The 16627-nt window shown below is 31.0% G+C and overlaps 1 protein-coding gene across 1 annotated transcript; it reads right to left on the reverse strand.

The window, feature by feature from the left end:
- Window positions 1-6476: 6476 nt before the first annotated feature.
- Window positions 6477-16421, reverse strand: LOC127718265 (2-iminobutanoate/2-iminopropanoate deaminase-like). Its single transcript, XM_052224269.1, has 7 exons — window positions 16320-16421; window positions 13359-13450; window positions 11065-11170; window positions 10794-10848; window positions 9166-9234; window positions 7740-7795; window positions 6477-6601 (listed from the first exon to the last, which is right to left on the reverse strand). Exons 1-7 carry the CDS (start codon window positions 16395-16397, stop codon window positions 6554-6556), a joined length of 504 nt encoding a protein of 167 aa, XP_052080229.1. The 5' UTR covers window positions 16398-16421; the 3' UTR covers window positions 6477-6553.
- Window positions 16422-16627: the final 206 nt, after the last annotated feature.

The following is a 16627-nucleotide window of genomic DNA, read 5'->3' on the forward strand; positions in this document are numbered from 1 at the left end:
CTTGTTAAAAATTCTGTGTAAAATGTCGAATCTAAACTCATATTGGAAATGTTACAAACTGTTTATTTATCAGAATGGATCAGAAAGCATAACATTTAAAACAAAATATATGCCAGTTTCAAATCACCTAATGATTCCACAAACTCTACAATTAAGCTTCTAATTTACAAGTCGTTGATTATGACTGATTTTTGTTTACTTTTTCGCTAAGCACCTCTACTTAGAAAAAAGAAATAACACATTTTAATTGTTCATTATTGAAACAAAGGTTGCCAAGACAAAACATAGTTACTTTGCTGTTGGTAGTGCAGTTCACACAGTCATGACTTCTCTGTTAGAATTAAATTTTCTGTGGACCGTTGTCTAACTTCGTTTTTTTAAGGCTTTGTCGGTTTTTATTTAACTTGTGCATTTTAATGGCCCTCTTGGTATTGATTGTTATAAAGTTTTTAATAGACCAAGTTATTATGATTCAAATTTATTAAGCCCATAGTGAATCGAATATTCCCCGAACCAGTTGAAACATTTGTTCTTTGAATTTCACATTGTACATGATTTTTCTTTTGTAATTCATCTAAGGAATGACCATTTGATTGTCTGGAAGAAATAGGCCAGGATAATTTTCTCCGGATTGACCATTTATTTTAATCTGTTGTTATGCATGCTTACCTAAGAAAGGCGAAAGATACCAGAGGGACATTCAAACTCATAAGTCGAAAATAAACTGACAATGCCGTGGTTAAAAAAAAAAAAAAACATCCAACAGACAAACAATAGTATAAACAACAAAAAATAAAAAACTAAATACTGAGCAACACGTACCCCACCAAAAACTGAGGGTGATCTCAGGTGCTCCGGAAGGGTGAGCAGATCCTGCTCCACATGTGGCACCCATTGTGTTGATATTGTTAGTACAAACCCGGTAATAAGTCTAATTCGGTAGGTCACATACGGGAAAAGCGAACGGGATTGTAGTTACGACATTAGGAACATATCCGCTATCATTTGTGAAACAGATATTCCACAACGATCAAACAAATCGTGATGACGCCCGTAAGTCTTATATTCATTTCTATCCTGTCCTGTGCAAAGTTATATATTCTAAGTTTTTAATAGACCAAGTTATTATTATTCAAATTTATTCAGCCCATAGTGAATCGAATATTCCCCGAACCAGTTGAAAATACAATTGATTTAGCAATAAATGAGTTCTGCTGCCAGTAATGCGAATAATGTTAGTTTATTATATTTGACATTTTTAGCAGTAACAAGAATTGTTAAACTGCTCTTTCAATAATTTTTTTTCGTGTTTTGATGTTAATTTCAAATCATAATAAAACAGTTTATGGAGATTATACTGTTAAAAATATTTCAATTAAGTATGCATATTATCCTAAATTTTACGGTAATATTGTACTAAAAGCAAGGAAATCACTATGTGCTCCGTCTAAACTGATCGAACCTTTAAACAAACTTATAAGTAAAGGTTATCTCATGAATGTTGTAATAAGTTCTTTGACGGTTGTGTACATTGACAAAACATATCGATTTGTCATCAACAAATTCAGACATAACTAAATTTGTATTCTTTTTGAATGGTTTTTTGTAATGCATAAATACACATCCACGTTCATTTAATTTTCCATATGGAGATTGCTTTATCTATAAACAACATTATACATATCTATTATAAGGTTAAATCTTAACTATCCTACTGCCTGATACTTTTATTTTGGCATTGCATAAGTCATGTCTTCTTTGACTGTTCATGACGTTAAAACCTAAATCCCTGGGATGTGTATTAGTTGATTTTAGTCTCTGATGCATGATTTTTATTATTAATTGTTTTTGGCTTTTAACCAGTTTTCAGCAACTGCAAGTGCTATTAAATTGAACTTTCGTGTTGATTTGACCAGTTGACTCAATTTGTAATGCATTGTTGTTTACCTATTTTGTTTTATATCTCGCCTCACTATTTTTAGTATGTACTACCTATAATAAGTATTCAGTATGACAATAAATGTTCACTTCTGTTCTCGTACTATGAACAACAAATTTATTTATTTTGTAAAAAAAATATTTCCAATCTCGTAACAACAAAATTATTATGTTTAAATTAACCAGTGTACGTTATTTTTTACGCCATTTTGTCCAAGGTTATAGTTGTCTTTTTGGCATTGTTTTACCTCTCCTCCTTTTATTTATTATTGTATTCATATCATGTTGTAGAACACATTTATTCGTTCATTGTATATTTACTTGTTTTTGTTAATATATCTTTTTGAGTGTGTTAAGCCATTTCAATAGATATTTTATAGTGTGTATTTCTTTGTTGTAATGTTACAACACTATTTTAGGTTAGGGCGAAGGATGGAGCCTGTTAAATCGATTAAACCTGCTGCATTTGTTTGCACCTGTCCTAAGTCTGGAACCTGTTGTTCAGTGTTTGTTGTTTATTGATGTCGTTCATAAGTGTTTCTCGTTTCTCGTTTTTTATATATAGATTACACCATTGGTTTTCCTGTTTTGAATTGTTTCATACTGGTTATTTTGGGGCCTTTTATAGCTTGCTGTTCGCTGTGAGCCAAGGTTCCGTGTTGAAGGCCGTACTCTGACCTATAATTGTTTACTTTTTATACATTGTTACATGGATGGAGAGTAGTCTCGATGGCGCTCATATCACGTCTTCTTTTTTCTATAAATACTAAATTAAGTTCAACGTGCACGTTTCATTTTCTTGACGAACATATAATTGAAAAAAAAATATTTCATTGAATGAAAACTTTTGCTGCTAATTATTTTTCAGTTTTTTTTGTTCCGAAGTTTATCGATTGTGATCTTGTTGAACAATCGACCACGTGGAAAAAAGTACGAAGTAGATCGATGATTATTTCATTTTTTTCCGACGTATGGTATGATACTGATTTGCTTACCTTTAATCTTAATGATGCTTAACTAAGGTTACAGCAGCGCGGACGTTTTCGCCCGGTCTGTTCTCTAATTTATGTTCAAATAAACGTGTGTTTAATATTTTGTGATGTACAGCAAGCTGTAGTTTTAAATACAAATAACTGAAAAAAAGCTATCTTATTACAATGGTACAAGTAATGTATTCTTGGTGAATTCTTTTTACTACAATAGAAAAGTGTTACTTAATGTGTCGATGTTTAAAACAAACTATTATCGCTACTTGTGTATTTTTCCTTCGATCACTATTTGTAATAAGTTTTCATATCATGTTACTTGCTTGAGATAAAAGAGATGTAAACATCGTTGACATCATGAGCCAAATAGCGATCATCGTATTATTAATGGTCTTTCAAACTGGATGATGTTTTTCGGCACATTTCATCTCTCAGGGCTATCGCCCTGTGATGATATTTTAGCTGAGAAACACAATCTCGTTTGAAAAACCATCGGAAATATATAACTATAATGCATTAATCTATGCTGTATTTCACATGATGATTACAGAACAATAAACGTGGTCTAATTTAGGGACGGGAAATCCCGTATCTTTCAGATGTAAAGATTCAGATAAAACAATGAAGGCATTGAAAAGGTTATTATCATTACCAATGCAAAATTATTTCCAAACTTGTAGATAATCAGTTCACTGTCATTGTGCGCTCTTAAACATGTATGCCTATGTGTACCATCTGTTCAGGTACATCTTGGTTTTATATCGGGTTATGAAACTGTATTAGCTTAATCCTTTGTGATTATGCCAACTGTTTGTCCCATCTAATTTATTCCTGTCCAGTATAACATACTTTTGATGCACGATTGTGTCTACTTTAATAGGTAAATCAACTCTACTATTCTTACGCGAATGTTTCATATCGCAAATATTCATGCTACAGTTTGATAATATCAGAGGTTTATTTCGTCTATATTTTTGTTGAACAATATACATTATAAAGGTTTGAAAAGAAAATAATTCATTTCTGTATTCCTTTGAGACCTTTATTTTTTGTATTCATAATTTTCTATCTTTATATTTTAGCCCCTCATTATCATGTTTCTTTTCTTAATCATTTGGACCATTAAATGATATTCTGTAAACCCCTTCTAGATCCTCCATATCGAGATCCTTCATTATGGAGTACGAGTGAATTAATCTAATATACTAGATACTAGTAGATGTCCTTATCATATAGCATATAAAAGACATATTATTAAAAGGATGAAAGCAACACGCTATAAATGTCATGCGTCCGAAGAGCTTTCTGGATTTACCTTCATCATAGTATAATTTGCACACCCAATTGTTTAGTTTAGTAAATGTAATTTCAAATTATTTTTGACGATTATTCTGATTTGCATTTTGTTAAACAATAACTACAATTCCAAAAAATGTACCTCTGTTGAGATTAAAATTATGTTTCAATAAATCTAGTATGTAATTCTGTCGATATCTTTCAACACAAATTAAATGTATATATATCTTACCATATATACTAGTATGCTTTCAACATATCGTGTTTCAGAACCATTAGGATGATATCATCTTTTTTATTCAAACTATGTGCATTTTGATAAGGTATCAAACTATTGTACACTTATCTTCAGTTAAAGTTCGTGTTCGTTTATATTATAATAGATTTCTTCTTCTTCTTCAGCTTTACAACAAAATTTCAGGATACTTAAGATTAGTTGTCGTTGCACATGTGTGGCATTTACCAAAATTTAGTTTTCTTGTAATTGCCAAAGAAAACTATATTACAAATGTATAATACAAAAAAAACAAAAGTGATTAGAATTAACATTATTTACAAAATTAAGCATCTGGGTTAAATCTGTTGACAAAGAACACCTTGTGTAAGGTGTGCTCTGAAGCTATCAACTGAAGTTGGCTGTACTGTGTCCATTGGTAGCATGTTTCATTGAATGATGGTGTGTGGAAAAAATGACCATTTATATGTTTCCTATGTGGTACGTATGTCTATAAGTATTAGGGTGGTTTTGTCTAGTTCTACTGTCTGTTGGTATTTAAATTTCAGATGGTTTGGCAATAGGGCCATGGACTTTATAAAATATAATAAGAGGTGGTTTAAGGCGGGGTTCGGCTAATGTAGGTAGTTATAAGTTGTTCATCATATTTGTAACACTACTGGTGTTATGGCAGTAGATAATGTAGTCATGTATTTTTTTTATACTATAATACATAAGTTTGTAAAGTAATCGTTGGTGAAGAACTTTTTCAAACGCTTTAGCAAAATCCATATTGATGAGGTCAGTTTGAATTTTACTATTATTACAAGATGACAGTTCTTGGATGAGGTCAATTAAGTGTGATTCATAAGATGTTTTTTTCTGAAACCCTGTTGTAGATTATATAAGATGTCATTGTTTTCTAATTATGACATTATGGTACTTGTGATGATGTATTACATGATCTTACAACATATACATGTTAATGATATGGGTCTATAATTTTACAAGTTTATATGTTTTTCCCATTTTTAAATGCGGTAGCAACGTTGGCATGTTTCTAGTTTTTCAGTGTTTCACCTGACTCTAATGTCTTTCTGAATATTAATGAAAGTATTGGTGACACTTGCGCTTTCAATTCTTTTAGTACTATATCGTTTATATTGTCCGGTCCACATGCTTCGTGTGGGTTAAGTTTCATTGAGCTTTTATTCAAATAATGTTTCAATATCAAAATATTGATATAAGAGATCATTCCCTAAAGGTCTCCAATAGTTGCAGTTTGTCTCGTTTGCTATACTTGTTTTTTGTTTAATGCGTAAAGCTTAAATCAGGCCATGTAGTTATATAAATAAAAAAACATATCAAACTTAAAGTTAACATTAACAGGAGATCGCTCCGCTCCGTGTACAGTCTTTGTTTTGCTAGTAAACGTTTATCATAACAATATAAGTAATTTACATTGAACCAATGAGACACCTGCAGGAAGTCGACATAGCTTATTACGGTCATTCAATATTTTGTTCACTCTAGATGAATCTAAAATCTGTATGAATACGAGATCAGCCAACCAAAAAAGAAAGCTAAAACTGACAGATATCATATCAAACAACATCTTTAGTATATAACTGCCATGATCATAGTAGCACGATTGCCACGAGTGTAGGAGGAAGTGGTTTAGATCTCCAGCCCGATAATAGCAACCACTTAAAAAACATATTTGTGGTTTCTCTGCTACAACAAGGTATTTAGCAGTAAGAGAAAAGACTGGTTGTCTCGGGGTAAGGATAATATGTACCGGAAGAATACCGTGTGTTCCTACAGACTATTATCTTGTTATGTCATACTTTAACAATTTGGCTCAGGGTGCCGGTTTTGTACAAATCAGGGTCCATATCAATAATCATCATCATCATCATCATCATCATCATCATCATCATCATCATCATCATCATCATCATCATCATCATCATCATCATCATCATCATCATCATCATATCATCATCATCATCATCATCATAATCTATAGTTTATGCCATGATTCAACATTTATTAAAACTTGTATTTATAGCATTCTTGAAGTTTAGTTGTGTCTCGCTGTCACAACTCGTCGTCGCAATCAGCACTTATCAATAACAGCTATAACGTCAATCTCTAACTGAGCACCCTGAAAAACATTGAACAAACTTTTAAGTTATTGGTTACATTGAATACATTAAAAAATTAACCAAGACCTGCTCAAAATATAAATTGAGACAACTTGTTCTTATTTATAATATGCTGTAATCATGTAATGATAATACGTATACCGGTAGAAATTCAGAACAAATGATACAATTATATATATTGTATGCCTTTTTTCCTTTGTGTACATAATACTATTGCAAAGACATATAAATGCTAAAATATTATGACCAGCATTTTGAAACGTAAATCAAATCTTCTGAAAAAAGAAATCATATTTAAAGATCATAACACAAAGACAAAAAATAAAAACAACTGTACAAAAAACTTCGAGTTGAACACAATTAAGCAAAACAGGGACGCCCATCAATAGTAGACACTTGTGTGAAATAATACTTTCTTCCAAAACAGATTGGAAGTTATAATTATATAAGCCTAAGACGCTGTCAATCCATAAAGTATAGATACACATAAATCAATTCTTCATTCAGGACAATATGATTGTATAAATAAGTTATAAGTATCAGCTATCTGTGTTTAACCAGGCGCATGTTGCAATTGACGCCTATACATTGTACATGTATCTAATTATTATTATGACAGTATAAGGGAATGTACAGAGAACATCAAAAATATATGACATGTACGATTCAAACATATTTGACCATTGACCGGTTAAGAATTTAAATGGCTTTGGACAATTTAATTGTTCGTTCTAAAAAAAATAGCGTCTATCATTGGTTGACTTTCCATTGCGTATGACGTTTTTAACCATACCGACGTGTTGGTATTTACTTTTGAGAATATTGTCCAGAATGCATTAGATTCTGAAACAGCAAGTTTATGACATGTTTGATAAATTACCAAATGAATTTTGTAGTTTATGGATCATGTTTTGTGACGTTAATGTACGGCATTCCGAAGACAATGATTGATAGAAACGCGAACCCTTGAGAATTTAAAATGAACTAAGATATGCAGTTAACAAGTAAAGGACGTCGTTTTAAAAAAAAATCTACTTATCAGCCATAGTGGTTACGAGGAGCACACTTCCGCTTATAAGTCGGAAATCTACCTACCAATTACTTCAATACCTCAAATATTAAGATAAAATCACTTACTTGTGATATTGCTACTACTTGGCAAGATGATCTAGCAGGAAATTTCCTTGGGAAAACTGAAAATTATGCAATATTATAAAATACATACATAAGAAAAACTCTTTAAAAAAATCACTACTACAACTCATTCTGGACAATGAACAGGTCAATATACAAAAAAGAGGAGAGTTAGCGCTCAAAAAGCTTTGATGATGTTTACTCTGCTACATCGCATTTTCATTTTCAAAGTCATTGGGTGTCTTTAGTTATATCGAAATGTTACTTTGGCCTAGATAATTGCTGAGGAATGCCAATAGTTGATGGGATATCATGTTTATTAAATTTATTCACGACTTTGTTTAGACTTCTGGCTAGCTTTGTTGTTGTTTTTGTACAAGCTACAATCTTATATGGGGTTGTGCTGTTATTAAATCCTACTACAATATTTTATATGTGGTTCAGCTACTAAATCCTTCTTCATATGTTATTTATACTTTGTAGACTACTTTTATCGTATCTTTTTTTTTACTGGTCTTTACGAACAAATGCTACTTTAATCCTTTGTTCAACGACTATGTTACTCATTATTTCATAGCCACTGGACATTAAACACTCATCTCCTTGTATTTCATGTGTCGGAAGAACCATTTTGAATATGCTCAAACAGTATGACATAATCCATGTAGTGTATCTATGTATCTCTACGTTTTAACTGTTTGATGAGGTCCTACTACTACTAGTTGATCAATCATTTTATTACATACGTTAAAAAGGAAATTTTATATCACAAATATCAATCATTGTCAGAGTATTTGGGTTCCATAATTAAGTGGGGCTAAAATACATGTGGCTTGTTTAATTTTCAAAAATAAAATGACAATTTTCTTTGAACTGTTGACAAAAATGTAAAAAACATTCAAGATATTTGAACCACATGCTTTACAGAAATAGTTTCATTGGATACATAGCAGTTTGACAAATACTTATTTTGATCATTGAGACTCTTGATGTCTTTTTAATTATAGTATGCTATTAAAACGCAGCTTATTTGTTACGATTCAACTTAAGTGTTTTCTATCCTCTTGATTAAATGTCTTATGATGGTATATCATACTAATATAAAGCCGTCGCACCGTAAGGGCTAAGGTTGATTGGATTTTGAATTAATTGGATGTTGGACAAATGATGTCCACATATTTTCGATATTAAATGGAACAAGTTTAAATTCACACACTGCTTGTAATATTACTATATTTTAGGTTATGTGGTTTTGTTTAGCGGATTGTTTCCTCTTGGTTGGTATATTCAAAATTGATTAACGAGTAACTCGAATAATCCAGTCTCCTTACTACGACCACTCAATTAACGCGAAACGATAGTACACAGACGATGCTGAGTTATTCAGGTTAATAAATGAGTTCATTCATAATATAAAGTGTACACTCACATTTCATATAGACTGCATTAAAGCTCGAATACTCTGTTAGATCAGTCAAAAAAGCAGTTACTTTGACAACTGAAACATAACAAAATACGGTTCTAATTTATGTATATAATCGTTGTTTGGCATTTTGTTTCAATACCAGATGTATATCATATATGATATTGGATAGACTTTTCCAAACTCATTCGCTATTTAAGACCTTGCAGCTTCTACTCAGACTTCATCAAACGTCACACGTGTCTGACCAGAAAGATGATGAACCAGAGGGTATGTCAAAGAACATCTCGTCCTATTCTAATAAATTCATCGGAAGACCTTGTTGATATATATTCCGTGTGAACATCACACATAATACATGGTGATCTTGATGTTTAAATTCAAGGTACTGTCGTTCTTTATCATCTTAATGACGTGTTATAATGTTCTTTTTATTTGTCTATTTTTAACATCTATTATTTAGTCCGTTTTGGTTATATACTTTTGACGTGGCTAGTTTTTTTATACATTCCGCCATCGTGTTTGTGTGCTTTTGCCAGTTTTATATTCTTGTCTTTCATTTTTGCTTATGTTCTTAGTCTATGGATTGTCGTTATGCCATCTTGTTTTTCTTTGTTTAACTAGTTATTTGTTTATAAAATGATAAAGATTATAACACAGTGGTGATGACTGCTGTACCTCGATTTCTGACATTTTACTTATTATGTCTATTTGTTTTTGCGCAAACATTGTTGTTAAAATAATGGAATTCCATATGACTGTCATACAAGTGAGAGGTTCAGCTAGCTATCAAACCAGGTACAATTCACAACTAAATGCTTGAACCTAGTCAGAAATATGACAGTTGTTTTCCATTTTTTTGATGTGTTTGACCTTATGACTTTGCCATTTGATTAATATTATTAAGGACTTTTCGTTCGGCATTTTTGTTATTTTACTTTTTTATCAAGTTTATTAATGATTCATTTATAAATGAACGCAATTCACCCTAAATAGATTTCAATAATTAAATGTGCATAGAAAATAATTCAGTATTAAAAGCTGATAATATATATATATATTTTGGAAATTGTTGTTTGTGCTGTATTTAGACCCCTCTACCACGATATTTGTTTTACATGCACACGTATAAAAATTCATGTTTTTATCCAACGCAATCATAGGTTTGAACGTTGTTTTCAATTTAGACTTTTATATATATATATATATATATATAAGCAGATGGCTATAATTGCCAATGAATTAGACAATTTTTTTACCAGAGACTAAATGACGTAGAAGTAATCTGGTATTTCATAAATAGGCATAATTTGGTTATTACAGGAAAAACATGCACATGATACGCTTAGTACTATCGACTTTTCCATTTTTGCATTTCTATTTGCTAAATCTTTCAGTAGAAATGTACTTTAACTACGAAACAAAAGTAGAAAAATGTCTATTAGAAACCTGGCTATTTCATTAAATGAATTTAATTTGTCTCGTCCTACCAAACCTTTTTTTCTTTCAAATATTTATCATTGGACGTTAAGCAAGCAGAAACCATTAATAATAAAACCTATCCAAATAGTTGGAAAATATTATATCATTATCATTATTATCATTATTACTATTATTACAAGGAATGAACTCACCATCCTTCATACTACCCCCAGCTGCCTCTAATACAGCACCAACATTCTTAAATATCTATGGAAGAGAAATTATGCAACTAATTATGCCGCATTTAAAAATGCTATGAAAAGTTAGTAAATGAAAGGAGATGAAAATAATCATGTTGAATTTTTGCATTTGAATTGTTTGCCTAATTTTGTTTCAGTTACAATAACAAGAAACAATAGTTATGTTAAAATCTTTTTTTACGATTTGTTCTCATTTCGATTTAAGAGGAAGCAGTCGTCTTACCTGTTCCGTTTCAGGAATTATGCCACCAGGAACCAGTTTAAGTGTGACAGGATCTATTCCCAATTGTCCTGACAGGTATAGAGTATTTCCCGCCAACACAGCTTGACTTAAAAATAAAAGTTAAAAGTAATAAGGAGAAGCTGTAAATATTTTCAAATATCAACAATTTAATATGTATTTTCATATCAACAACACCTTATCTAATTACATTTTCGAAAAACCGAGAAAAATATTCAAATTACCTTTGATGTATTTTCTTATCAGCATTACAAAATGGATATTCGTCCGTGGAAAAATTAAAATTTTTGGAAGACCTGAAAATATGCGATCACAGACAATGGGTGATTATAAATACTCTTATAGGATGGTCCACTAAGACTAACATGTCAATGTGTTTTAAATTCTGAAACCATTGCAACTACGTCTCTGTTACGCTTCGCTGATTAATTTAGTATAGCAATGTCACCGCTGTTTTCGAGTTTTCAAGTTTCTGTCTTTCATTTTAAAGCTATATTACCAATGATTACGTGATATTGTAAGTAATTAATAATTCTGTGTTTGAAAATGCAGGTTGGTCTAGATTAAAATGACAGAATGAATAATACTTGGTGCAATACTAAGTATATAATAGTAGAAAAATGAATGGAATTCAAAACAAAATAGAGAATAATGGTCTGTAAACATATAAATAATAAAAAATTAAATGGTCGAACGAAAAGGGAATGGAGAAGAATGTCATAGAACATTAAAAATAAATAAATTAGTGAAGATCAAACTTACAGGCCCACAGGTATACAAACTTCCGATCAGGCGAGTGGAAGTGATAATTAGAAGATTGACTATCGCTAACGTATTATAAATGATGTAATTTGCATTATATTATTTTTCACGATATGTGAAAAGGTAAATTGCTAATGGATCGAGATGCGTAACTTCCTTCGGAAACTGGTATTGTTGAAATAGATTCAGGATTCTTCTGACAATTTCAGATGTGTTGTTTATCTGTTATTTATGTGTTTCTTTTTTACTTGCCTGAAACTATTCTTAAAAAAAAACAAAAAAACAAAAAACAAACAAAAGCTTATAAATTGTCACACTAGACACGCGTGTCGTCTACATAAGACTCACCGGTGTCGTTCGAATCAAAAGCATTGAAAGACCAGATCAAGTAGGAAGTTGACGAGCATTGTGTATCAGAGTTTTTATATCATATAACGAGATCTGGTATAATTGCCAATGGCTATGCACCAGAGTCAATGACGTGGATGGAAGGAATAATGGGTCACCGTAAGGCCTTCAACAATAAGTTAAATACATACCGTTTAGTCATTTAAAACAAAATGAGAAACAATTTAGACCAAATAATTACTTCCTGATTTATGACAAACCATTAAGCTTAAACAAGTTATTTTCGTGGGTACCAATTTTACCTAGTAAGGAAAACTTGCATTTTTGTTGGAATTGAATTTCGTGGTTTCCTAAAGTCTGCATACATTCCTTAAATTCCATATATTTGTAATTCGTTGAATATTTGAATTCGTGGATAACTTTTATCTACGGAATCAACGGAAATTGGTATCAAACGAATAATAATGATCAACAGTATGAAAAATAGCAACCATCGACAACTGAATTAAAGGCACTTGACTTGAGACAGGCACATATATCTTCTTTCTTTTTGGGTAAACAAGGCTTCCATACTGAAGAATACATGTTGTTGCGCATGCGCGATTGACGAAATTGTATACAAATTCATAAAAATATTTTATAACAATTTAAGTGTTTGTATATACAGATTGTGATTAAAAATATAACTGTTATGTACATGTTTTGATTTGGATTTGTTTATTTGAAGCTGGAGAAAACAGCTGATGTTAGGTGATCTCTGAAGCTGTCATTAGAGGTGGTTTTGATAGTATTTTGAGGTAGCAATTTTCATTGTGTGATTGTCCTTGGAAGTTTGACCCTTTGTATGTGTCCGTGGCAGTTTGGATATGTCTGTATTTCTGTATGTCTGTGTATGGTTTTGTCTTGTTCTGCTGTCTGCTTGCTCAAGAACTTGCGATGGAATGGCTACAAGACAGTGTACAAAATGTATTACTTTATAAAATAAAATAAGTGTGGTTTTCAAACGTCTCTCAGCTAGTGTTTGCCATTTTAAATCATTTAACCTTCCGTTTGGTACCTTTCGCCTCTCGTTTATTTTTAAGTGGCATATTCTATATCGTAGAATTGAGTTTCCATTTCTCTCTAAAGAAAAATAACCCGGTCCCCATTTATTCGTAATACATTACCTGAAAGGTAAATTGAATATAGGAGCTTTGTCTGTTTCAATGATTCTTTTCGTAACTGGTATGCATGGTGGTTTGTGTCTCCACCACGGTGTCTGAAACAAAAAGCGATCCCGTTCAGAAATCAAAAGCAATCGTATTAAGTTTTTAATAAGAACTATTAGGACTGTTTCAAAGCAGTGGTTTTCTGTTAACCACATAACATGATAACGAACATATAATTAAAAAACAAATACCACAGAAAATGATTACAAAAGACACGAATTACTTTTAAAGAAGTCATGAATTTTATCCAGATCCACAAAATGAACTGCAATTAAAATATCGTCTTCCCTTTCCCTTTTTCGCCAAAATATTTTCTGTATGTAGTAACCATGCCATATATTGTTATGAATTCGACATTGAACCGCACAAAGAATGTACATATATAGAGTTATTTATCCTGTACAGGGATATAGGGTATTTTCTCAGATTCTCAATTCCCTTTGAAATTAAGATTACATAAAATACTTTAAAGAAACACATGATCTGAACTAAAAAAAAATAAATAAAATAGAAGAATTGTCAATGGTCACTATACAAGTATAAATACATTAAGAGACCCAAACCGTTTTGGGGGGTATAACCGACGGTCACCAAAAATGCATGATGTGTAACATATCCTTTGACAGTAATATTATTTGCTGTTACCTTTTATTTCAAGTGTTATATTTTGCATCCATGAATAATGAAATATTGATTTTTGATTATGTTAAAGAAATGTAGATTGCACTTGCATATAATTGTACACAAAGTTGTATAAATGTGGTAACTGAAAACTTAATGTTAATAGAAGATATGTTTATAGTACTCGAGCTAATACAGCTTCAATCGTAGATTTACTGAATCTGATATTTAGCCAAGGATTTACCAGTAAAGACGTCATAAACAGACATACATTAGTTAAAGCTTCCGATGTCAATGAACGGCTATTTTGCATTGGTGACAATATTAAGCCCTTCAATAATTTCATGGTTATATTTATATGAATATTTATATCTTAACGATGTGAGGTATTATCTGTAAATTATACCAAGTCAATCGTTATGTATCTGGTGTGCGCATATATATTTGGTTGGTCTGAATATGTAAGCTCTTTAAAACCACACAGTATGGATGGATGTGGTCTATAGAAATAAGAATATGTGGTATGAGTGCCAATGAGACAACTCTCCATCCAAGTCACAATTTGTAAAAGTAAACCACTATAGTATAGTTTAAAATAAAAATCGAAAATTTTGCAGATATCAATATTTTCTAATGTACACAAAAATGTTGTAGTAAAAACTACTTATAGATAATAGATATATTGTACCGTTGTTATAAGATAGTTTTGTTTTATATATATATTAACTGTCACCCTCTGTACATCACAAAATATAACACAAATGTATTTTTGAAAATCAGCGATGACACTTTCGTCCGATCAGAGGACGAATCAGCAGCGAAAACGGTGCTGTTTCCATACTTAACATTATTAGAGTTAATGATAGCAATACTACAAAGACTACAGACAGAGTCGCAAAAAAACCTATTGCTTATTTTATATGTGCTTGATTGATGAAATCAAGACCATGATCTATATAGTTCGGAACAAAAACCAGGAACTTAATTAAAAGCAAAATTTTTGTTCAACAATCAATGCATAACATATTTTTGTCCATTATACAATACGGATTCTTAATAAATATCAAATGTGGAAATATGACTTAGTAAAGTAGATAGACATACATAAGTTCGTTTATTTTCTTAACATTATAATCACCAGGAAGTCGTTTAATATGAGTTAAAAAGAAAATGGGCATGCACACGGATTTTTAAAAGTGCAGTTTAATATTTATCGTTACGAAAAATGTAAAATATAATCCTCTTATAGGCGTCAGATCGTTTGCTACATCAGTTGTATATCAATTGAGAAGATTTATTGGTAAGATGAATAAAAACTTTTCATGAGGAATTTGATATTTATTTTACAAATGTGTGTGTGTAAATAAGCTAATACCAAGAGGATAATTAAAAACCTTTAATTTAAGACAAACCTGTAAACCGTGCTAAAAAAGGCAAAAAGGTAAAACAATGTCCACATAACATTCAATTTACAAAGATACTTAAAGATACACCTCCACAAACAAAAAACATATAGGGTTCGTCTGAGTGGTGATTTAGAGTATATAACAATGTTGACTGCTGTACCCCTATTTTTTTACATTTTCACCTATTATTTTTGTTTGTTTTGTTCACACATTTTTGTCAATATAATGGAATTTTATGCGACTATCATACAAATGAAAGTGTTAGCTAGCTGTAAAAACCACGTTTAATCCACTTTGTTATGCATAAGAAAATGCGTGTACCAAGTCGATCAGGAATATAACAGTTGTTATCCATTTGTTTGATGTGCGTTAGCTTTTTATATAGACTTTCTGTTTTGATTAGAAAAGAATCGGACACTTATTGGTAAATTTTATTGTATAAATATATGATTTAATCAATTTTGTAGACTTTACGGCCTTATAAGAAGATTGGAAATTGTCATAAAATGCTTCTTATTTTCGATACTTTTTTTTTTTTTACCAAAGTTTAATATATTTAAAGATTAAAAAATATGCAAGAAATGTTTGCTATTTATTAAATTTTGGATGTAACACGTCTTCTGATTGGCTGATCTCATATACTTATTTTTTGTCATGTGATTGTGACGCCGTCAACGTTTGTTTATGATTTATTCATTAAAAATGGAATTAAGAATAATATTTTACGAATTAAAGTAACATTTTTTTTTATGTCTATTGGAAATAACCTACGCTCGTTATTCAGTGGACACCACATATTTCGATATAATTTCTTTATAAACCGAAAAAAAAATCACAATCATTCCTTAATAAGGATTTTAGCAAAAATCAGTCAATCAGGTAATACACTTACCTTACTTTTTCTGTTCTGGTAATGATTGTTTGCCTGAATTGTGCAAGCCAGAATCAACACTGCTAACACAGACCTCATGGCTAGTGTTTGACAACTAATTCGACAACATTAAACTAGTAACAGATGTGACATAATACTTTATATTGAATAAACAGTTATTACCCACATAATTCGATATATGCAAAGCTATTAACAATAAGTAAATTGAAGAAAAATGTTGATTAAGACATTGCATTTTGACAAAAATTTGTTTTGATATATTATGTTTGAAGCATTTAGAATCTTATTTGATGGTCTAAAGTATGTTC

The sequence above is a fragment of the Mytilus californianus genome, unplaced genomic scaffold (genome assembly GCF_021869535.1).
Source record: "Mytilus californianus isolate M0D057914Y unplaced genomic scaffold, xbMytCali1.0.p SCAF_10, whole genome shotgun sequence".
Taxonomy (NCBI): Eukaryota; Metazoa; Mollusca; class Bivalvia; order Mytilida; family Mytilidae; genus Mytilus; species Mytilus californianus.